This window comes from Mirounga leonina, unplaced genomic scaffold, assembly GCF_011800145.1.
Source record: "Mirounga leonina isolate KUSES-001 unplaced genomic scaffold, KU_Mleo_1.0 Mir_115, whole genome shotgun sequence".
Lineage (NCBI taxonomy): Eukaryota > Metazoa > Chordata > Mammalia > Carnivora > Phocidae > Mirounga > Mirounga leonina.
In genome coordinates this window covers 62,128,449-62,153,247 of record NW_023270268.1, presented here as the reverse complement: position 1 = coordinate 62,153,247, position 24,799 = coordinate 62,128,449, and the positions used below count along the sequence as shown (strand labels likewise).

Genomic DNA, 24,799 nt, shown 5'->3' with positions numbered 1-24,799 from the left:
AAATTTACATGGAAATTCAAAAAGCCAGAAAGAGTAGCCAAGATAAGCCCCAGAACAGCAAAGTAGAAGAATTTTACTAGGTAGACTTATTATAAAGCTATAGTAATCATGAAGCATGATATCCGCTAATAATAAAATAAAAAATAAAAGAATCTAGAATTATATCATGCAATGAGCATATAATTGATGAAGAGATAGCTTTGCAGAGTAATGGGGAAAGGTACAGCCTTTTCAATATCTTCAATAACCTTGGGAAAAACAGAGTTCTTAAGGCCCAAAAGCACTACCAAAAAGGAAAAGATGAATGTATTTCACTACATTAAAAATCAAGTACATCTATTCACCAAAAGATACCATTAACAAGGTGAAAATACTAGCCATAGAGTGGGAGAATATATTTGCAAATATAACTGATAAAAGGCTAATAATGTCAAGAAATACAAAGAAGTCCTTTAAATCAACACAACAAAGACCACTCATTTAAAAAAAAGACACCTAACTAAAAATGATACCCAATGGTCAATAAATATATGAAAAGTTGTGCAGCAAGGAAATGCACATTAAAAAACTATAATGACTACCACTACACATTCAACAGATTCACTAAAATTAAAAAGATAGACCATACAAAATGCTGACAGATTTGTGGAGCCAATCGAACACACATTATTGGTGAAAGTATAAATTGATACAAGCTCTTTGGAAAACTGTTTGGTATTATCTACTAAAGTTCAGTTACTCTTGACTCAGGAATTCCACTAATTATATACCTAACAGAAATGTTTATGTATGTGTGCCAAACTCCACTTACAAGAATGTTCATAACAGCATATCATAATAATCCTAATCGGGGGGGGAGGGGGATCAATAGTAAAATACATAAATTGAAACAACAGTGAAAATAAATGAAATACAACTACATGAAACATGACTGAATCTCACAAACACAATATTGAGCAAAAGAAACCAGACACACACACAAACTACATACTGTATGAATCCATTCATATGAAGTTTGGGGGAAAAGCAAAATTAATCTCTGGTGTAAAGACCATAGTGAGAAGGGGGTGTTAGTGACTGGGAGAAGGCACATGATGGGCTCATGGGATATTAGTAGATCCTATTTCCTGATCACGGTGGTCATTACACAGTGTCCACTCTGAAAATTCATCTAGCTATATACTCATGGTTTGTGTACTTCATTGTATGTCATTCTTCAATTTTAAAATATATTACAAATCTTGATGATACAAACAAATGAGTCTTTGGTAAACAACCAAACCAATAAACAATAACAATAAAGGCAATGAGAAACTCCAAAAAGAACAAAAAGCTGTAAAAGAGTGTCAAGGATTGAAAAGAAATATTAGCAATTCATGGTGCTAGAAGAATAGAGAATTCTTTCCTTATCATTAGGAATTTCTTCTTTTGAATGATTCATTCAACTTGTGAACAAAATACGGAAGATGTAGTTACGGTTGCAGGACAGATTATAAACGTTAACAACCTTGGCAATGTAAAAATAAATATGTATGTAGGGCGCCTGGGTGGCTCAGAGGGTTAAGCGGCTGCCTTCGGCTCAGGTCATGATCCCAGGGTCCTGGGATCGAGTCCCGCATCGGGCTCCCTGCTCCTTGGGAGCCTGCTTCTCCCTCTGCCTCTTTCTCTCTCTCTGTCTCTCCTGAATAAATAAATAAAATCTTAATGGGGCGCCTGGGTGGCTCAGTCGGTTAAGCGACTGCCTTCGGCTCAGGTCATGATCCTGGGGTCCCGGGATCCAGTCCCATATCGGGCTCCTTGCTCAGCAGGGGGTCTGCTTCTCCCTCTGCCCTCTTCCCTCTCGTGCTCTCTGTCTCTCATTCTATGTCTCAAATAAATAAATAAAATCTTAAAAAAAAAAAAAAAATTAAATAAATAAATAAATATGTATGTATGTATGTAAAAGAGGAAAGTTGGAAGAAAGAGAAGGAATAGCTAAAGGAGAGTCAAGGTATTGACTTAAACAGAACAAAAAACTAGGATAGGAGATTAAACACGGAATCAACAGATGTGCTTCAAGGTAATACAGGAGTGAAGGAAGCGGGCAGACAAAACAACACTGGCTGTACACTGACAATCTGTTTTTTCTGGGTAATGGATAAAGGGGCTTTGTTATACTATTCTGTTTACTTCTAACTACAGTTGAAATCTTCCATAATAAAACGTTGGGTTTTTTTTTTTTTTAAGGTAACCATGAGTAAAACATAATGCACCTATCAAACGAAAGAGAAGGGAAAAGGGGGAGGTACTGTGAACTAAATCTTGATGGCCTAAAATATATAAAGTTGGAAAACCGAAAAACAAAGGTATAAACATTATAGGCACAACTGCAAATGATTAAAAAGAGTTGCCTCGCAGAAGTCAAAGTGGGAGTCAAAGGTGTGAGGCATGATAAATCTTTTTTACTACAAGCTTTTAAAAAAAAAAAAAATTTTAGGGCGCCTGGGTGGCTCAGTTGGTTAAGCGACTGCCTTCGGCTCAGGTCATGATCCTGGAGTCCCGGGATCGAGTCCCACATCAGGCTCCCTGCTCAGCAGGGAGTCTGCTTCTCCCTCTGACCCTCCTCCCTCTCATGCTCTCTGTCTCTCATTCTCTCTCTCTCAAATAAATAAATAAAATCTTTAAAAAAAACAAAACAAAACAAAACAAAAAAATTTTAATTACACATTTTAATTAAAAAACCTATTGCTTTAAAAGCTGATCAAATGTTTAATAGAAAAAATAGCAGTTAAGATGCTTATCATTTATACTTTAAATAAACAATTAGCTCATAAGATGGAAGGATTTATAATATATCTTAACAATACTACCAAGTATTCTAAACCTCATTCTTAATTATATTTTTTAGGTTATGCTATCTTAAAATGAAATAAGTTATCCCTGTATGCTATTAAATTTTATTTTCTCTTGTTAAAAAAAGAAGAGAAGTTATCTCACCAGATTTAATTTAAATGAAATTAATAATTATTAGATTAAATCAGAATAGAACTTTAGCATCATTAAACATCATTCCTGCATTTTACCATTATGATTTAAAATCTAAGCAAGTTAATTGTCATATTTTTTAACTGTCAAGTCTTATTAAAAAGCTGATGATGTAATATAAAATAAAACTAATTATCTTACCTCCTTTTCTTCACCAACTTGGTCCAAACTCTCATGACTTGAAGGATTATATGGAATTACTGAAAACACAATCCCAAACATGGGGGAAAAAAAGAAAAGAAAAACATAGCACCCATTAACTGAGTTTGACTTAAAATGTTCTCATGATTTAAGTTTTTCAGAATAAGTTTTCATTATTTAAAATTGAGTATCTGTCTACTAGTAATAAATTGTATGTATTCGTGAGTTAAATCCTAATCTTTAATGAGAGGGGAGAGCAAGAACCAATTAGCAGCCAAGTACTGATCTTAACAAATATTTCTGGTATTTTGAAAATATTTCTCCTCTTCACAAATTAATCAATTCCTTCTGTAAGGGTGACTCTATAAACCTTATTCAGTTATTTTAATATGACTAAGGCATAGAGATAGGTGCCTTTGGTTTTTACTCCTCACTTCCTTCATACTCAAAATGTTCCTAACTACCAAACCACATAGGTCAAGTAAAGAACTGACAAAGATTGAACTCTAGGTATCTATTCCTTAAAGCTACTTCAGGCCAAAAAACCCCCCACATTTCATATAACCAGCTTCTTGCATGAACAAGAAACTATATTCTGTCCTTCCAGAAAAACTCCCTCACCTTCCCTTTCTGGATTCATCTGAGATCAGTACGCTCTGCCCAGTTAATTGCTCCCCAAACTTCGCAGATATATATTTAAGGTTCTGTATCTATTTGACATCTGAGGTCACATGATCTATTTTGAATTTTCAATACTGCATCTCTGTGTCTTTTACATAATTTCACTTCTGATAATAAAGCTTTTAATAAAAACAGATCACCCGAACATTCAACATGACCCACAAAATCCGTATGTTTCATTGTTGAAAAAAACTGGTTTGCTCAATTTAAAAAAAGTCTTAGAAGAAATTTATCTGAATTAGAGAAAAGAGTCATTTGTTGTAGTTTACACAGTTGTCTTCTTAAAACGCCAAAGGTATATGTTAAATATTGTGACTGACAGTACCACTACAAAATAGGGTTAACTAACTTTTAATTTGGGAAGAACATAACTGGTTTTAAACTTAAGTTAAAGAATCACCTAAAGAAGTCTTTAAATGATACTCTGTTGATGAACAATGGTATTCTTACCTGTCTGTGCATGGTCTGAATGCATGGATGACTGGTCCATGGGCATCATTGGTTCCTGCAAACATTTCCAAAGACACAGTGACTTAGTGGGTTCTTTCTAAATCCCAACACCACTATAAATTCAGAAACATTATTTCAACGACACAGCATATCAAAATTTAAACTTGAAAGGATATAACTTGGGGTGCCTGGGTGGCTCAGTAGGTTAAAAGCATCTGCCTTCGGTTCAGGTCATGATCCTAAGGTCCTGGGATGGAGCCCCGCATCGGGCTCCCTGCTCAGCAGGGAGCCTGCTTCTCCCTCTCCCACTCCCCCTGCTCATGTTCCCTCTCTCGCTGTCTCTCTGTCAAATAAATAAATAAAATCTTTAAAAAAAAAAAAAAAGACTACTCAAGAATATCAACAGTAACCTAAATAATGTTCACAATTTTTGGCCTTGTTTTTTTCCTTAAGATGAGATTTTCACCTCCCTAACGACAAACCCCCCCCCGAGTTTATATGAACTAGCTAAATAATTCTAATGCCAAAGAGCCACCAATAATAACCTACATTCACAATGTCCAAAGAAGATACTATGAATAAATATGGTGTACTCATTCTAGAAGACAATTTAGAAAGATGCATCCAGATCTTTTTTTTTTTTTCTTCAGGCGGGGTAGGGAGGGACAGAGGGAAAGGGAAAGAGGGAATCCTAAGCAGGCTCCATACGCAGCATGGAGCTCACAACCCTGAGATCATGACCTGAGCTGAAATCAAGAGGCAGATGCTTAACTAACTGAGCCACCCAGGCCCCTGCATTCAGATCTTTTTAAAAATGCATATCCTTTAAGCCAATAATTTACTTCTGGATCCTTAAGGAAATAGTAAGATTTATTTACCAGAAAGTTCATTTATGATTTTTGTTACAGGAAAATGTAGAAAACAACTCAAATGTACAATCATGGGGAACAGGTTAAGTAAATTATGACATAGATATATAACAAATTATTCTAAAATTGATAAGGATATAGATAGATATGGAAAGATGACCAAGATATAAAGTGAAAAAAATGGGTTAGAAAACAGTATATATATCTCACTTTTGTTAAAAACTATGTAAAAGAATGAGACTCAAACATTATGCACATTCTGAAAAACACTCCACCTTCTATGAAGCAGTCTCAAAAACAATCTACAAAACTTCTAGATCCAACTGTAATACACAGAAATTAAAGAGGACAGGGGAACATTTTAAACATAACCATAAAGAAGCAAAGAGAAAAATACTGTAACACTTTAAATGACAACATAATTTCTGCTATATTTAAATTTTAAGGGGTGGGGGAAAGAGAGAGAGAGAGATGGAAGGAAGAATCAGTAAGTTAAAAAATATCTAGGACACATATCAGTCAACTGCAGATATGGACTACATTTAGATCCTGATTCAGAATGAAAACTGTAAAAACAAAATTTTCACATTTATGAGGCAAATTAAATTTTGAACATTGAACAAGGAATTCTCTTTTTAGTTTTTAAAGAGTCCTTATCTTTTAGATTTGTTTCAAAATAATACAGGATGAAAGCAGGTTATATGGGTGGGGACATAACTGAAATAGGACTGGTCATGAGCTGGTACCTACTGAAGCCGGGTGACTGGTATACGGAAGTTCATTATACTGTTATATCTACAAAAATATTTAAAATTTTTCCATATAGAAAATCTTCCATATAGAAATTTTCTATATGGAAAATTTCAAGTATTTATGCATATAAATTTGCAAAGAAAAAGTTCTGGAAGGATATACACCAGAAGACAATTACCTTTAGACAGTAGATCTCATGGGGGATTTTTATGTAATTTTTCTTTCTTTATCTATATTTTCTATTATGAACATGTTGTAACTGCATATTTAAAATAGAAAGCGAGGGGTGCCTAGGTGGCTCAGTCGTTAAGCGTCTGGCCTTCGGCTCGGGTCATGATCCCAGGGTGCTGGGTTCGAGCCCCGCATTGAGCCCCACATCAGGCTCCCTGCTCAGCAGGAAGCCTGCTTCTCCCTCTCACACTTCCCCCTGCTTGTGTTCCCTCTCTCACTGTGTCTCTGTCAAATAAATAAATAAAATCTTTAAAAAATAAGAAATAAAATAGAAAGTGAAAATAAAAATTTTAAATTCAAAAACTCCCCAGTAATCTCACACTTTAAATAGCAAACATGAAGCCTCTGACTGTTCTTACCTGATCTGTTTAGTGTAGATGCTAAAACAATGAGAGCTACAAACTATTGAGTTTATCTTAAGAGAAAAAAAGTCTCTTAAATAGTTCTCCCTACCTCTTCCTAATTTAACTAGATTTTGTAGCAGATTAAATCAAGAAGTTAACTACATACCATAAACAAATTTATAATAACAATTCCAAAACTCACAATATGTCAACTGGACTATAAAGTTACATTCTGTAACAACACTGTTGAATTGTGATTCCTTACCACCTCTGTATTTTAGCTCTCTGTCCTAGCAGTGTTACTGAAAATGTTCTATTAAAATAAGACAGTTGTGTCTTACCGGTGGCATAGAATGCCGCCCACATTCGATGGTGACAAGTTTGTGGCACTTCTTATGAACCAGGAGTTTGCAGTTGATGCACTTGTATCCCTGACGTCCAAGTCCCCATATTCGGTCAGTACAGATGGCACAGTGGGCACGCTGGAAAGAGTAATTCAACAGTATTTTATTAACAAATAAAAAGTCATAATCATTTGCCAACAGTTTGCTGATAAAATAGTGAAAATAAGGGGTGGCTGGTGGCTCAGTCAGTTTAAGTGCCTGAATCTTGATCTCGGCTCAGGGCATGATCTCAGGGTGGTGAGAATCTAGCCCTGGGTCAGGGCTCCACCCTGGGTGTGGAACCTGCTTGGGATTCTCTCTCTTCCTCTCCCTCTGCCCCTCCCACCCCCATCCACTCACTCGCTCTCTCAAACAAACAAACAAAAAAAGTGAAAATAAGTGGCTTTCTTCTCTAACTCAATTCCCTTCATCAAACATAACTTTTCCAAAGCTATGATGGTCACAGAAAAATAAACAGAAAAGAGTTTTATTTGCAAGAATGAAATCTGCAACCATGTTGTTTTGTTATAAGTTCAAGAATTTTTAGTCTTCACATAAACTCAGAGTATTGAAAATAGTAAAAGTGAATTAAACTTGAAAAATATAGGCAGAAAAAGCTATGCAAGGACTCCCAAGCAAACATAAACCTTCCAGAGGTCAAACCAAAGCCCTGCTCTCAGAGCAATTCCTGAAGTGACTTGCTCATTTCAAAGCTTTTTAAATATCAGGGCTACTGGGAAAAGGATTTTGGGAACCTCGGGTCGTAGCTTTTATTTACGTGAATGAATTCAGAACATGGCACTACTTTTACAATGGAAATAGGGTCCATGTATTTGTAGATATCAAGAGTAGTTAAAAACAATCGACTTCTTTCAAACCTTGGCTCTGCCACTTACTAGCTGTGTCATCTTGGGCAAGTTATTTAACCAACCCACACCTCAGCTTTTTCATCTATAAAACAGAAATACATAGTACCTATCTCACAAGGTTGTTGTAAAGATTAAATGGGTCAATAGATGTCAAGCATTTGGAAAAGTACCTGGTACATAGTAAAAGCTAGGTAAATGGTTTGCAATTATTATTTTTGAAACAGTGGAAGTTAAAATTACACTAAAAGGTTTGCAAAATAAACTTTGCTTATTTTCTGGTTGTCTGGAATTATAGTAAAAAAGCCAACTTTCTTTTAGTTAAGGTAACTATATAATTCAGTCAGGGGTATTTTTTTTTTTTTTTTTTAAGATTTTATTTATTTATTCATGAGAGACACAGAGAGAGAGGCAGAGGGAGAAGCAGGCTCCCCGGTGAGCAGGGAGCCCGATGCGGGACTCGATCCCAGGACCCTGGGATCATGACCTGAGCCGAAGGCAGACGCCCAACCATCTGAGCCACCCAGGCGCCCCAGTCAGGGGTATTTTTAAGAGTGAAAGGAGATGCTATTAAAAATTACCTGAAGATAACAGGAATACTGCCCCAGCAAACTGGGAATGTTGTCACCCTACTGACTCCTTTAAAAGGGAAAACAAGACTACTTTTCTTTCACAGTAGTGAGGAAAAAAATAGTTATCTCAAATTATTAATATTTAACAAACTAAGGTTTACCCTGTTGAAACGCTTGGCTTGAAAAGTGTGGCCATTTGCACAATAAAGCTTTCTCCAGCGGCGTGCACCTCTGCGGTAGATGGATTCTAAAGAGAGATAAAAAGTTAAAAAAAGAAAAAAGAGCAACTGTGAATAAAAGTCTTTTTATAATTAAGTCTGTGATTTTTTTTCATGATATTCACTTCAAGAAAAAAATACCCTGATAAAAACCTGAAAGTGAAAAAAATAAAATAGATTCACCAAGGGACTAAATGAAAACAAAGCCCATGGAGTAAAAATGTATTAAAAATTACTATTCAGTCTTCTCTGTCTTTTAATTTTCCCCCCAATTTTTGGGTGCCTGGGTGGCTCAGTCGATTAAGCGTCTGCCTTCAGCTCAGGTCATGATCCCAGAGTCCTGGGATCAAGTCCCGAATTGGGCTCCCTGAATAGTGGGGGAGTCTGCTTCTCCCTCTGCCCCCTCTGCCCCCAGCCCCCACTCATGCTCACTCTCTCACTCTTACAAAAGTAAAATAAATAAAATTAAAAAAAAAAAAATTTCCCCCAACCTTTAATTTTGAAAAATCTTAAGCCCACAGAAAAGTTGAAAGAACAGAATAATAAACAGCTGCATCCTTCACGTAGACTTACCAATATCTAACATTATGCCGCATTTGCTTTCCTCTCTATACACGTGCCTTTTTTATGTCTGCATCATTTAAAAGTAAGTTGCAGATATAACACTTCACCCTTAAACACCTAAGTATCCACTCACTGCCTTAGATTAAGGGCGTTTCCCCTAATTCTACTTAACCCTAATACCATTACCATGTCTTAGAAAATCAACATTAATTCAATATCATCTGATAGACAGCTCAAATGCAAATAGCCCTGTTTGCCCTCAAAGTATCTTTCATAGCTTTCTTTTTCTCTCCAGGATCCAATCAAGACTAAGTATTGCCTTTGGTTGCTATACTTTTTTTGTCTCATGAATGTATGCTGAAACGGTCAGGCTGCCATATTTGCTGTTGTTTATTCTTTGTGATATTGATTTTTTTTTTTTAAAGAGTCCAGGCAGTTGTCTTATATTATGTCCTACATTCCGGATTTGTCTGTTTCCTCATTAGAATCAGTATCAAATATTTTTGGCAAAAATAATATATAGGTGATATGTATTGCTTGTATCACATCAAGAGATAAACAAATGTCAGATTGCTGACTCCCAGTTCAACCACTCTGTTAAAGGCAGTGACTGTTTCTTCTCTTCATTGTAAAGGTATATTTTACTTACTTTCATAGATGCTCTAAAAGGGACACTTTGTGGGCGCCTGGGTGGCTCAGTTGGTTAAGCGACTGCCTTCGGCTCAGGTCATGATCCTGGAGTCCCGGGATCGAGTCCCGCATCGGGCTCCCTGCTCGGCAGGGAGTCTGCTTCTCCCTCTGACCCTCCCCCCTCTCATGTGCTTGCTCTCTCTCATTCTCTCTCTCAAATAAATAAATAAAATCTTTAAAAATAAAATAAAATAAAATAAAAGGGACACTTTGCAACCACAAGAATACCTTCCCCATTAATCTTTTTTTTTAGGGGGGGAGAGGGAGAAGGAGAGGGAGAGAGAGAATCTTAAGCAGGCTCCACGCCCAGCACTGAACTAAGGTGGGGCTGATCTCGTAACCCTGAGATCATGACCTGAGCTGAAATCAGAGTCAGAGGCTGAACGAACTGAGCCACCCAGGCGCCCCTCCCCATTAATCTTTAATCCAATGGTTTTTATATTAATACTTTTTCTAAACAAACTAAGAGGTTCCATAAGACCAAATCTAGTTGACCTGTGTAATTCTGGTTAAGTAAGTCAATCACTATTATACATACTGTCTATTAGTCATTAATATTCCACAGCAATAGTTAATATACTGGTAGAAAGAGTCCATTAGGTTTCTAAACTCATATTTTAAAGCAGATGTAGCACTGGGTTTATCATTTAAAATTAAGATAGAAAAAACGAGTTGAAATGCTCTGAATTAGAAATCTTAAGATAGCATAATACAGAACTATAAATACAGATGCTTGGGGAGCCTGGATCGAGCCCCACGTTGGGACTCCCTGCTCAGTGGGGTGTCTGCTTCTCCCTCTCCCCCTGCCTCTCCCCCTGCTTGTGCTCTCTCTCTCTCAAATGAATAAATAAAATCTTGAAATAAATAAATAAATAAAACAGATGCTTTTATTTTTATTTATTTATTTACTCTGTTAGGAGTAACCAAAGCAGAAAGTTTCTGTTAATCGTATCTTAACCTAGGGGTGCCTGGGTGGCTCAGTCTTTGATCCATCCATCATTGGAACCCCGGCAAAATATTCTTAACTGAATCCAGACCTAAATTTTTTACTATTGCTTCAGGGTTCTACCTACTTCCTTAAATTTCCCCATTTCCTATATAGTACATGGCCCCCATTCAACTCTATATAAATATTCATAGCTCTTTAATTTTTCCTTTTCACCAAGTTGCAGGAAGAGTCACAGAACTGGGGTGCCTGGGTGGCTCAGTCGGTTAAGTGTCTACCTTCGACTCAGGTCATGATCCCAGGATCCTGGGACTGGGTCCCACATTAGGCTTCCTGCTCAGCAGGGAGCCTGCTTCTCCCTCTGCCTACCGCTCCCCCTGCTTGTGCGCTCTCTCTTTTTCTCTCTCTCAAATAAATAAATAAAATCTTAAAAAACAACAACAAAAGAGTCACAGAACTAAAAGTTTAGAACTACTTTACTTAACTCAAGGGAAAACACCACTATTCTTTCTAAAGTCATGGCCATGTGCAGAAACCAGAAATGAAAATGAGTAATATCCACAACTAATAAGTTATACTGAATATCAAAAGCAGTAACTTATGATCATAAGTAAGTTTACGTATTTAAGTTCCATCAGACCAGAGAGTTGACTCTTTTAGTTCTTCTCACTAATGATAACTATCAGCCTAGACATTCAAAAGAAAATCCCTAACAATTTCTAACTACACATGCTCAAGTCTTTAGAGAGGAAGCATCATGTTACTTTCAAATGGTACACTAAAAAAATAAAAATAAAACAAGCATGTTTCTTACGTATATACATGTATGCCTATGTGTGAACACATACAGATGCAGAGATAAAGCAAACACAGAAAATGTTGATAATTGGTCAATGAAGGCAAAGGATATCTTTGTGTCTTTGTTTTCAATGTTGTTTCAACTTCTCCATAGGTTTGAAAATTTCCAAAATTAAAAACCAGAAAGGAACATGACTTAAAATTCACTTAATTTTCCTTTCAAATGCACAACAGACCCTTACGTCAGTAACTTGTAACTAAGAACTGCCTGATTTTCATCTGGCAAAAGCAGAGAATTTAGGCAGTTGCTAAGATAGTCTAAATTAGACTAAAGAATGCAAAAGAAATCAAATAGACTAAAAGTTCTATTTCTGGTTTCCTTTCACTTGTGCCATTGTGCCGTAAGTAACTCTACACTCAAAGATGTGAAGTGTATACACACTCACTGTCTTCTCCTGGACAGGGCATTCCAGGACGTTCTGGTACACAAGGGAAGACTGAAAGAAATTAAATTAAATTAATATAGCAAATTAAAAACATACAAATTACAAAGAATTTTAATTTCTAATATCAAAAAAACTGACCCAAATTTCAACCTGACTCTCTCTTAGCATGTGGTCAGTAATATTTTTTCAAGGGATTCATTTATCAAGGCTATATGAAAGAAGTTTTCATGAAAAGTGAACAGCCAAAATCAAGCACACTAGAAGCTCAAATTATTCATGCTAGTCCCTGTTATGTTACCAATTGATTTTTTTTTGTCCTTAGAGAAATCATTAACTACTATTTCCCTAAATCTTTGTTGTACTGTCAAATTTGCTACAATGAAAAATTAAAACTGAATTACAAAAATATATACAAATATGAACATAAACCATTACAGTTCTTAAATGATGTATACTGAATTTAGGAAAAAATTTACACCACTAAGAGTACTCAAATCCAAAAAATGTAAGTTTTATCTTAGGAACTATAAATTTATAAATAGGCTAATTCAGACCATTTTTATAAAGAGAATATAAAGACATAGTGTATTTATGAACTAGCCAACTATTTGTAGTCTATGATGTACAAAAGGACATGGCTTAAAAAAAACACAAAACACGATGTATGAGGAGAAGCTCAGGTCCCAATATATTCTTAAAAGTTGAAATATAAGCTAACTTCTAAAAACAGTTCTGTGATATGGTATAAAAATAATAAAAACTTAAAACAAACTGTTAATACTATTGATAAATTCACTTCTTTAAACATTCACTGTAGTTTTATTCTAGAAAGAGATGACTCCAAAAATGGATGACTTCTGAAGTTCTGCTAGGACCTCAATAAGTTAGATTATGGATCCCTTAGGAGTCACTATGTCAAACTCTGAAGGTAGAAAAATATTAAGCTACTGATTTTTAAAAAACACACTATAAAGAAAAGTACATAGGAATCATAACAAGGAGCTGACTCATTATACTTATGGGAGATTTATATTTGTTCAAGTTTTAAAGAGTTCTGTACGTCTGGTCTCCTAAAAATGTTACATGAAATATTGCCAATGAAATGCAATATATAAGTGGGTTTTACATGACATAAAAAATTTGAGGGGTAGCATAGTAGAATGAAAAGAACATTGACTTGGAAGCAGAATACCTAGATTTTATACCCAGGTCTACAATGCACCATTACATGATGGCTGAGTTTTGTCTCTTCTATACCACTATCCAGCTTGTGGGTCCGCAGATGTTTAACACACTGATCTCTATAACTATGTAAGTAGTTTCACTGTTAACCCTCAAATAAAAGAAAGGACATTTCAGATACCTTCTCTTTGGAGATTATTATTTGCATACATTACCAAACTGCAAGGGAATGACTTAAAATTCTACTAGGCACTCAATTTTAAATTCTCTCCTAAACTTTGCTGTGAAACACTTGAGAGATGAGCAGCTTAATATCCATGAAGGCATACCCAAATAACAAATTCCCCAATATTATAAGACAATTGATTTTATTTTCTCTAGCATTTGAGAAGCTACTAAATACGAACAATTACATAGCAGTGAGGGATAGAGATTAAGAAAAAGACATCAGAATTATGTTTTAAAATGGTCAAGAATATAGCGTTATTTAAAAAAAATTATAGCTCTAGAAGAGTAAGAAATGACTACTCCTTTACCATGAATCAAGAGTTCAGAATCCTTGTTTAGCTCATAAAGCCTAAAGGCTTCTTCTAACTCCAACTGAGATGATACTGTACACGGGTCTCCTAAAAAATATAAAAAATAAAGCAAACCTCACTTTTTAAATCCTCTAAAATGTAATGTTTAATAAACAATTTTCATTGCATAAAATCTTGAGCAATAACAATTTCCATTATATAAAATCTTGAGAAAAACAAATATATATATATACATAGAGAAGTATCTGACAAGGACAAATTTTAGATACTTATTTAGACAATTCTATTTTCTAAAGTAGGTAACATAACTTCCCTAACATATACAGTGATAGTGTAACTATCACTACAAAATATTACATGAGCCTCATCGATACCAAATTTGATACATATAAAAACCATTTAATTCTCAATAACATGTATATTCAAAATATAGCAAACGGAATCTACCCTGACCACATCTGGACTGTTACTACAATATGACTAATGGCCAGGGACAAGCTTTCTGTTACCTACCTCTTCAAAGGAGGAAGTGAAAGTGGTTTCACTGCCATAATATGGTTGGTTAGAGGCCTCCATGTAATCATTCTGTCCATTTTTTCCTTCACCTGAGAGCCTTTCTTCACCCAAGAGGCTCACAGAAAGGAAGCACAGCTACTAAAGTACTTTGGACTAAAGAGCAGTCCTGCTTGAGCTGCTTTTAAATGTGAATGCATAGTTTTAGTAAACTTACCCACAAAAAGGCCAAGGGAGAAACACCTCCCTAGTCAACCAGCCAAAGAACTGAGTCATCCCTGGTAAACAATGAGATGGCACATCTCCCCAGATGATGGCATTCCTCAATGAAAAAGTCATTTTGATCACAGTTGGGGCCTGAGCTGGGTCCTCCACACTGCAATGCTTTTGCACATTCCTGTGGTTACACCAAATGTGACCACACACAAGATGCCACCAACCTTATCCAAACCTCAATCACTCTCAGCAGAGAACTATGTCTATTACTCAAGAGAGAAAAATGAAGCCATCTCCTTTCCTGCAGTCCCAGAGAAATGAGTGCTTCTATACCTTTCTCCAACTTGGAGATTCCCTTATTGAATCTCTTCCTTTTATCTTCTCTGGGCCTTATCCCATTAGTCCCCTTCAGTTCCGTTTTCATTTTTTCTTTCCTTCCACTAGCTCTTCTCAGGCAAAGGCATGTCTGAGTCTCCCTCTCAATAATCTCCCTCACACTCAGGCTGCCATGCCATTCATTCAGTAGCCACATGTCTCAAGAGCAAACTGAAGACTGAAACTGGAGGGGGTGGGTGAGAAGAAGGGGAAGAAGGGCCTTCGGTTTTTGACCTCATACTTTTCTTTCGTGAGTTTAGTCAGAGGTTTATAATCTTTTAGACTTATTAGAAATAACTTTTCTTAATATCAAGAGCAACCCGGGCGCCTGGGTGGCTCAGTTGGTTAAGCGACTGCCTTCGGCTCAGGTCATGATCCTGGAGTCCCTGGATCGAGTCCCACATCGGGCTCCCTGCTCGGCAAGGAGTCTGCTTCTCCCTCTGACCCTAACCCCTCTCATGTGCTCTCTCTCTCAAATAAATAAATAAAATCTTTAAAATATATATATATATATATATCAAGAGTGACCCCACCCTGCTTTCTCCATGTTCCTATCCTCTCAAAATTCCGCTAACCGGTTTTAGTCCACACACTCTACTAAAACTACTATATCCAAGGTCATGAAAAGAGCCGCTAAAATCAACAGGACCTTTTCTGTCTTTACTCTAATGGACCTCTCTATAGCATCTAACAAAGTTGCCCACTGACTATAGAAACTCTGCATCTAGGTTTCTTTTTTTAAAACTTATTTTATTTAAATTCAATTAGTTAACATATAGTGTATCATTAGTTTCAGATGTAGAGTTCAGTAATTCATCAGTTGCATGTAACACCCAGTGCTCATTACATCACATGCCCTCCTTAATGTCCATCACCCAGTTACCCCATCCCTCCACCAACATGCACCTAGGTTTCTAAACACCATTCTCCTGGTTTACTAACTCTCCTTTTTAACTTTTCATTTTGGAAATTTTCTTTTTCTTTTTTTTTTTTAAAGTAGGCTCCACTCCCAGCCTGGAGCCCAGTGCAGGACTTGAACTCATGACCCTGAGATCAAAATCTGAGCTGATATCAAGAGTCAGGCACTTAACCAACTGAGCCACCCAAGTGTCCCTCATTTGGGAAATTTTCAAACATATTACCAAATCTGGATTCCCCCTACATATCCACTCACTTATTCCCTTCTACCTTATCATTCTGAACAAAAATCTGTAACTCTAGATTAAAATTCCTTTCTATAGGGGCGCCTGGGTGGCTCAATCATTAAGCGTCTGCCCAGGGTCCTGGGATCAAGCCCCGCATCGGGCTCCCTGCTCCAAGGGCTCCCTGCCCCACGGGAAGCCTGCTTCTCCCTCTGCCACTCCCCCTGCTTGTGTTCCCTCTCTAGCTGTTTCTCTCTGTCAAATAAATAAATAAATAAAATCTTTAAAAAAATAAAAAAATAAAATAAAATTCCTTCCTATAATCACAATACCATTATAAACCTATAAAGACTAACAAAAATTCACTATAAAATATCCAAACATAACCATATGCAAAAGAATAAAGTTGAACTTTTATCTTATACCATACACAAAAATTAACTCAAAATGGATGAAAGACTTAAATTTAAGAGCTAAAACTATAAAATCCTTGGAAGAAAACATAGGGAGAAAGCTTCATGACATTGGGTTTGGCAATGATTTCTTGGATTTGACACCAAAAGCACAGGCAAGAAAAAAAATGAACATTAGTCCAAAGAAGATATACAAATGGCCAATGAGCACACACAAAGATGTTCAACATCACCAATCATTAAGAAAATGAAAATCAATGAGATACCTCCTCCTTGTGATGAGACTACACAGAGAGGGAGAGAGAACCAACCAGGCCAGCGTCCCTGGTGAGCGTGCATGACTCCAGACCCAGCTGTCCTCTGGTTGCCACTGCATGAGAGACCTCTTGTGAGACCAGCAGAGCCAGTCAACTCACAGAAGTGTGAGAGATTATAAAATAAAGTGGTGGGGGTTTTTTAAAGCTACTACACTTTGAGGTGAGTTGTTATGGAACCAACAACTTACCACCAACTTTTAAGTCAAATCGTGAAATTCTGTGAATCTTTACAAGACCCAGGACAAATGCCACCTATTCTGAACAGCCTTACCTCAGGAGGTAATATTTCACATTTTATGAAAAGCTTAAGGATAACCTAATTTTTAATAATATCTTTATTGAGATATAATTCACATAGCATTCAATTTACCCATTTGAAGTGTCCAGTGGTTGTCAGTATGTTCACAGAGCTGTCAACTATCAATATAATTAATTTTAGAACATTTTCATTATCTCCTCCTCAAAAAAGCCCCTTGCCCATAGCGGTCACTCTCCATTTCCCCCCAAACTCTCCTCCTACTGCCAGATCTAGGCAACCACTAATCTATTTTCAGTACCTAGATTTGCCTTTTCTGGACATTTCATATAAATGGAATCATACAGAATGTGGTCTTTCATGTCTGTCTTTTTTCCCTGAACATGTTTTCAAGGTTCATCCACGTTGTACAATGTATCAGTACTTCAATCCTTTTTATTAGTGAATAATATAGCAAATATTCTTGAAGTATTTGTGTGTTTGAATAACTTCTCATGATGATTTCCTAAAAGTAGGATCGATTGGTTTAAAGTGTGCCCATTTGGGGTGCCTGGGCAGCTTAGTCGGTTAAGTTTCCAACTCTTGATTTCGGCTCAAGTCATGATCTCGGGGTTGTGAGATCGAGCCATGCAACAGGCTCCGTTCCCAGCAGAGAGTGTGCTTGGGATTATCTCCCTATCCTTCTCCCTCCCTCTCTGTCCCTCTCCCTGCTCGTGCTCTTTCTCTCTCTAAAATAAACCTTTAAAAAAATAAAATAAAGTGCCCCCATTTAAAATTTTGACAATTATTCCAAAATTTAGAATGACAGGAACTCCAAAAGGTTATCATATACACAATCAACAGCATATCTTTCCTAACTCCCTATAATTACTAAATTTTAAATCTCTTCTAATCTGATAGGTGAAAATGTCTTATTTTTAAATCTTTGGTTTTTTAAATTAGTAATTTTTGAGCTTTTTTGGGTCATTTATGAATTAGCTATCTACACTTGTTTAAGTAGATTTTTCATCTATTTTTTTGACCTAATTATTTTGTATTAGAGATAGCAATCCTTTGTAAATGTTACAAATATTTTCTGTCAGTTGTTACTATTCTTATATCTGTGATTATGGTGTTTTCTAACACACAAAATTAGGAAAATTCTTCCCTTTTTACATTTCCTTTTTCAGAATTTTCCTGTTTATTTTTCCAGTTTTTTAAAATTCCCATTAGAATTTTTTGGAAGTATCATGCTCTTTATAGATTGATCTGTAGGGAGCTCTCATTTTACACGATGCTTCTTCCTAACCCCATTCATTTTAAGTTTTGCTTATGGCATCCAGTTGTTTTTGTTTCAGTTTCTTTACATGGTTTCTTCACATTTTTATTTTTTTTAAAGATTTTATTCATTTATTTATTTGCCAGAGAGAGAAAGAGCACAAGCAGAGGGAACAGCAGGCAGAGGGAGAAGCAGGCTCCTCTCCAAGCAAGAAACCCGATGCAGGACTCGATCCCAGCACCCTGGGATCACGACCCAAGCAGAAAGCAGATGCTTAACTGACTGAGCCACCCAGACATCCCTCTTCACATTTCTTTAAAGTTTATTTCTAGATTTAAAAAAAAATTTTTGTTGTTACTATGGATGAAATCTTTTCTTCTGATATACTTTCTGAGTATAATCTACATAAAAGAAAGACTGGTTCTCTCATATACCCACTTTATAACTTAGTGTTATTGATATCTTTAAAATGCTACATGAAAAATAGTGAGTCAAAATGATTCAGTCAGGTTACACAGATACACCATTTTTGGATCAACACTCAATACACTGATAATAACAAGTATTGGTGAGGATGTAAAGAAACTGGAACCAATCCTCCTCATATACTGCTGGTGGGAATGTAAAATGGTGCAGCCACTTTGGCAAACAGTTCAGTAGTTCCTCAGAAGATTAAACATAGTTACCATATGACCCAGCAATTCTACACCTAGGCATATACCCAAGAGAAATGAAAACATATGGCCACACAAAAAGTTGTAACTAAATGTTCATAGTGATATTACTCATAACCGGCAAAAAATGGAAATAACCCAAATGTCCATCAATTGAACAAGTACCAATATGACACATCTAGATTAGGCAAATCTATAGAAACACAAAGTAGATTAGTGGTTACCTAGGTCTAAGGGCTGTGGGGGGTAAAGAGCTTAGGGGGAAATAGGTAGTGAATGCTAATGAGCACGGGACTTATTTTTTGAGTGATGAAATGTTTTAAAATTGATTGTGGTGATGGTTGTGCAACTCTGTGAATATACTAAAAACCCCTTTAAATAATAAATTATATCTCAATGAAGATGTTTTAGAAAAAATGTTTACTGCAGCATTTTTATAAAAGTGAGTCTGATAGCAAAGTAACATTCTAGTCCAAAAGCAAAGTTTTAGTTTGCATCAAAGAAATAAAGTAATTCATTCAGAGACTCACTTTCTCAGTTACCCAAATTTCTCCCATTTTGCCACATTTATGAAAGTGAAAGTCAATATAATTACATACCATTTTTTACATAGGTTAAAAAAACTTTTGTTTCTACAGAAGTTGATTTACGTATAAGCCAAAAATAAAAAAGCAACATAAAAAATAATGAAATTTTCACATATGAACGTGTGTAATATGTCATTCATATGTATATATATGCATGTGTGTGTGTGTGTGTGTGTATACATATCTATTTATCGCTCTCTGCATGCCTATTATCTATATTGTGAGGATGATAGGAAAACTAAAGATCGTATACTGAAAGTGACTCATAGTATGCTTGGTCCATTAAACATGTGGCTTTTATTATTGTGCTTTGACTAAATGCCATGAATGGAATTAACTATTGTTAAAAGTATCATTATAACTATATTTTAAAAAATCAATCTTTCCCTTCTGCTAGACATTGTCTTTTTGCCAGACTAGTACCTGTTTGCTGTTGGTTGAAACCTAGACCAGGTGAAGAAAGTACCTGTATTCAGTATTTACCTAGAGATTGATACTTTTGAATAATCACAAAGAAGTGTGAAAATGGGAGTTAATTACTGACATTACCTATACTCAAATCTATCTTGTTTTTATTGGACTGAATGTCTGTGGTTCAAGTATTACCTTTCTGGGCCAACTGTTTAATGCCTGATAAAGCAGGACACGTAACTCAGAAGTAAAACATTCCATGAAGAGTCATGAAACAAAGATAGGAGGAAAAGCTATTTCTCAAGGCCCACTCTATTACTAAAGTCCAAATTCACATCCTGAAAGGCATACAGCCAGAGTGAGATATGCTCAGGTCAATGCATTTCAAGATAATAAAATCTGTGTATTATAACCAGCAGATCATGTCTTTTTTTCAGTGCATCTATATTTTCTTCCAGCTATAAAAAGAAAGAGCCAAATTTGGGCACTGGACCTCAAGTATTTGATAAGTATGCAAGATTCAGTTATTTATGCGATAACCTGACAAGATGCGGAACTTAAAACACATATATGACACTAGTTATATTGGGTATTTTAGCATATGACTCAATTCAGTACCCCACACTTGAAAGAATCAACACGGCATACAACCAAAATTGGCAACCTTTAACATTTGTCTGAGATAGCATCACCACACTCCTCTCCCTGATGTCTGAGTCTGCCACAGATTTACAGACTTAGCCTGTTCCCACTGGACCCACCTCTGGAAACTGGGTTCAGAACACTACATACCACTTGTGAAAGTTCCCGCACTCCCCACTCTGAAGGGTTGCATTGCTTAAAATATAGATTTGCAAAAATTGTCCAAGAACGCTATAGTGTTTAAGTGGCCATCCTTTCAATATTAGGCCCAGGCACAATAGTAGTGGATTTTGGCTTCTCGCTTCCTTTTTTCTAGGAGGCGGAAATCAGCGGTTACAGAAGCATATGCTATTCTATCAAGTTGCCCATCCTCAACTTCCACTTCTGGAGATGATGAGGTAATAGGAACTTGATTTAACCCTCCACCTAAAACACACAAAAAAACTTTACAAAACAAGTGAAAAAAATGATTCAAGATACTGGAAATAAGCAACAAAGGATCAACTGTTTCTAAGTAACTTAAATGAATCCCTGAACAAAACTCAGAAATATTTAGAAAAATACAAATATATCCAACACCCAATAACGCCAAAGTCACAATGTCCAGGATCCAATAAAATATACCCAGCATGTGAAGAAGCAGGAAAATATGACCCACACCAGGAGAAACATCAATCAATTGAAACTGACCCTGAACTGAAAGATGAAAGAATTTGTAGAAATGGATATTAAAAGTTATTATAATTATATCCAATATGCTCAAGAAGCTGTAGGTATTGAGCATGTCAAGTAAAGATGGAAGATACTTTAAAAGGCCCAAATTGAACTATACTAGATGGGATTAATGGCAGAAGAAAAGACTGGTGAACTTAAATAGACAGCAATAAAACCATCCAAAATGAAATGCAGAGAAAAGATTGGGAAAAAAATGAACAGAGCATTAGTGAGCTTTAGGACTCCTCAAGAAGCCTAATATACATGTAATTGAGTCCCTAAAGGAGGGGTATGGTGACCAAAAAAAAAAATTTGAAGAGATAATGGCCAAAATTTTTCTAACAATAAAGAGAAAAATCTTAAAAGCAGCCAAAGAGACACATTACATAGAGAACTAAGGTCACTGCCTACAGATTTGCATCAGAGACAATGCAAGTTAGAAGACAGTATATAGAATGCAAAAAAAAAAAAAAAATGCCAACCTAGAATTATTTGCCCAGCAAAATTATCTTTCAAAAACAAAGGTGACCGGGCGCCTGGGAGGCTCAGTTGGTTAAGCGATTGCCTTCGGCTCAGGTCATGATCCCGGGGTCCTGGGATCGATTCCCGCATCAGGCTCCCTGCTCAGTGCAGAGCCTGCTTCTCCCTCTCCCTCTGCCTGCCACTCTGCCTACTTGTGATCTCTCTCTCTGTCAAATAAGTAAATAAAATCTTAAAGAAAAATAAATAAATAAAAAAGGATCTATACCGACCAGATGATCCAGCCATTCCACTTCTAAATATTTGCCCATGAGAAAAGAAAATATATATCTATACAAAGACTTATACGTGATTGCCACAGAGCTTTTATTTGTGATAGCCCCAAACTGGAAACAACCTCAATGTCCATCAACAGAGGAACAGCTAAAAAATTGTGGTATATCTGCATAATGGAATACCACTCAGTAATAAAAAGAAACGAACTACTGATAAACACAACACACACATCAATAATTTTGCCCAGTGAAAGAAACCAGACTAGCCCGCCCCTCAAAAAAGAATACATACTGTATGATTCCACACCTACAAAACTCTAGAAAATGTAAACTAATCTATAGTGACAGAAAACAAATCACTAGTTACTTGGCATGGAGGGGTAGGAGTGAGGAATTGCAAAGCACACTGAAACACTTGGGGGTAATGGATATGGTCTCTATCTTGCTTGTGATGATGGTTTCCTGGGTGTCGAAACTCATCAAATTGTACACTTTTAATATGTACAGTATATCGTATGTCAATTATACCTCAATAAAGCTGTTTTTTAATTTTTTTTTTAAGATTTTATTTATTTGAGAAAGAGAAAGAGCACAAGCAGGGGAAGCAGCAGAGGGAGAGGGACAAGCAGACTCCCCGCTGAGCAGGGAGCTCGACGTGGGGCTTGATCCCGGGACTCCAGGATCATGACCTGAGCCAAAAGCAGATGCTTAACCGACTAAGCCACCCAGGTGTGCCTCTTGTTTTTTGTTTTTTGTTAAGTAGGCTCCATACCTAGTGTGGAGCCGAACAGAAGGGCTTGAACTCATAACCCTGAGATCAGGACCTGAGCTGATATTAAGAGTCAGATGTTTAACCAACTGAGCCACCTAGGAACCCCAATAAAGCTGTTTTTTCTTTAAAAAAAAAAAAGATGAAATAAAGATATGAAAAAGAGGAAAGAATTAATCAAACACCAACCTCTACTACAGGATATGTTAAAAAAAGTTCTCTAAAAGGAAAATACCAGTTACAAAACAAGATCTGTTCAATGAGTAGATTTTTTTCTTATTGATATCAATTTTCATTTTTTAATTTCCCAGTTTTGATCCGTAATACTGCTATCTAAGTAAGTGAAGTCACACTGAATTCAGTCAAAAAATTTTCTCCTCACTGTTTCTTCTGACACTGTCAGTAAACAGTGTTAGGTGATAAAGAAAAAGTATGAAGAATGATTGTTCCTTACACACCAGCTAAAAGTACATCAGACTAAAGATGTTTGGAAAATATCACATAAGAGAAGTATGTTTCTTACCATCCTAAGTGTGGTTTTGTTACATCTTGACACTCAATTATCCCCCCTGTGAACACATCAGATTTAATAAGGCAAACAGGAAGAAGTTTAACCTTGTGGAATTCAGAAACACTCCACACATACTCTTTACATCAAAGAATGCTTACATGCATTTCAAATTTCCATGAATCTCACCTACTGAAGCCAAAAGGAAATGAATTAAAGAACTACATCCGAATAAAATCCTTTCCCACTCTCTGCAAATCACCTACTTTTTCTCTCACGTAGTCTCTTACAGGGTGTAAATGAAATAATAATTTACATATGTTATTGGTGAGAAGTATAACAAAAGGTACAATATTTTTGGAGGTCAATTTGGTACCACCTATTATCAAGGACACATTCCATTTCAGGGAATTTACCCTATAAATAATACAGCGCAGGTGTCCCAAAAAACATATGCACAAAGATATTCTCTGCATTAATATTTTTATATGCTACAAATAATCCAAATATCCATCAAAGGGGGATTGGTTAAATAAATTATGGTATAACCATGTTATATAAACATTATATAAACCATGTTATATAAATCTACATACACTGATATGGAAAGATAATCCACAAGATGTTAAGTGAAAAGGTGGGTTAAATAACAGCTTGTATGATACCTGGCTATTTATAAGAAAGAAAAAAATTGTTACCCTATCCCTTCTAGTTGTATATTCACCAAAATAGACATCATCAATTTGTTTATAGGAGTTATTTGGGGGGATCTGAGGATCCTCAGAGTTACTTTTTCCTTCAAACAAATCAATATTTTTGTTAAAAAGCAAGCACCACTCTTAATGAAAACTTAACTAAGAAATAAAATATCAAAAGGCTAGTTTCTAATAAAAGAGAAGTGACTGGGTGCCTGGGTGGCTCAGTTGGGTTAAGCAACTGCAACTCAGGTCATGATCCCAGAGTTCTGGGATCGAGCCCCGCATTGGGCTCCCTGCTCCTCAGGGAGCCTGATTCTCCCTCTGCCTGTTGCTCCCCCTGCTTGTGCTCTCTCTCTCTCCATCAAACAAATAAATAAAATCTAAAAAAAAAAGAGAAGTGACAGAATACAAGCAGTTAAATATAAACCTGGTAATCAGACTCTGAATAAATTAGAAATTGACAGAATTAGAAATTTAGAAAATACTTAATATTAGACTGTGAATATAAAAAGGCATATTCTTATGGAAAAACAGTCACAATTAAAATATGATGAACTAAAAAGTCATTTATCCTTCTCTGTCCCATACTCTCTTCTCACCTGAAAAGGGAGGTATAATTGTTACAAAATTACTATTCACTCTAAAATGTTTAGATTAAGCAAACCAGTTTTTCCACAGGCACATCAAAACAAATCAGTAAAACTGGTTTTGAACACAAGGAAAAAGAACGACTGTCATAGATCTATTTAAAGAAATGAAGTTTATGATCACTATTTGCTCTAAAATAAAAAAATCCCACAATTAAAAGCTTAGCTTCTACACAGTGTTGCTCATAAACCAGAGAAATCATAGTC

The 24,799-nt window shown here is 36.1% G+C and overlaps 1 protein-coding gene across 1 annotated transcript in view; it reads right to left on the bottom strand.

Annotated features, from left to right (window-relative positions):
- The window catches only part of PRKCI (protein kinase C iota), a 67,913-nt gene that overhangs the window by 22,229 nt on the left and 20,885 nt on the right, over positions 1-24,799 (bottom strand). The window contains exons 3-8 of the mRNA XM_034998795.1: positions 13,695-13,784; positions 11,977-12,027; positions 8,476-8,561; positions 6,835-6,975; positions 4,297-4,351; positions 3,166-3,224 (exon numbers count right to left, since the gene is read on the bottom strand). Coding sequence (XP_034854686.1) covers positions 3,166-3,224; positions 4,297-4,351; positions 6,835-6,975; positions 8,476-8,561; positions 11,977-12,027; positions 13,695-13,784 — 482 coding nt within the window. The remainder of the gene's footprint in view (positions 1-3,165; positions 3,225-4,296; positions 4,352-6,834; positions 6,976-8,475; positions 8,562-11,976; positions 12,028-13,694; positions 13,785-24,799) is intronic.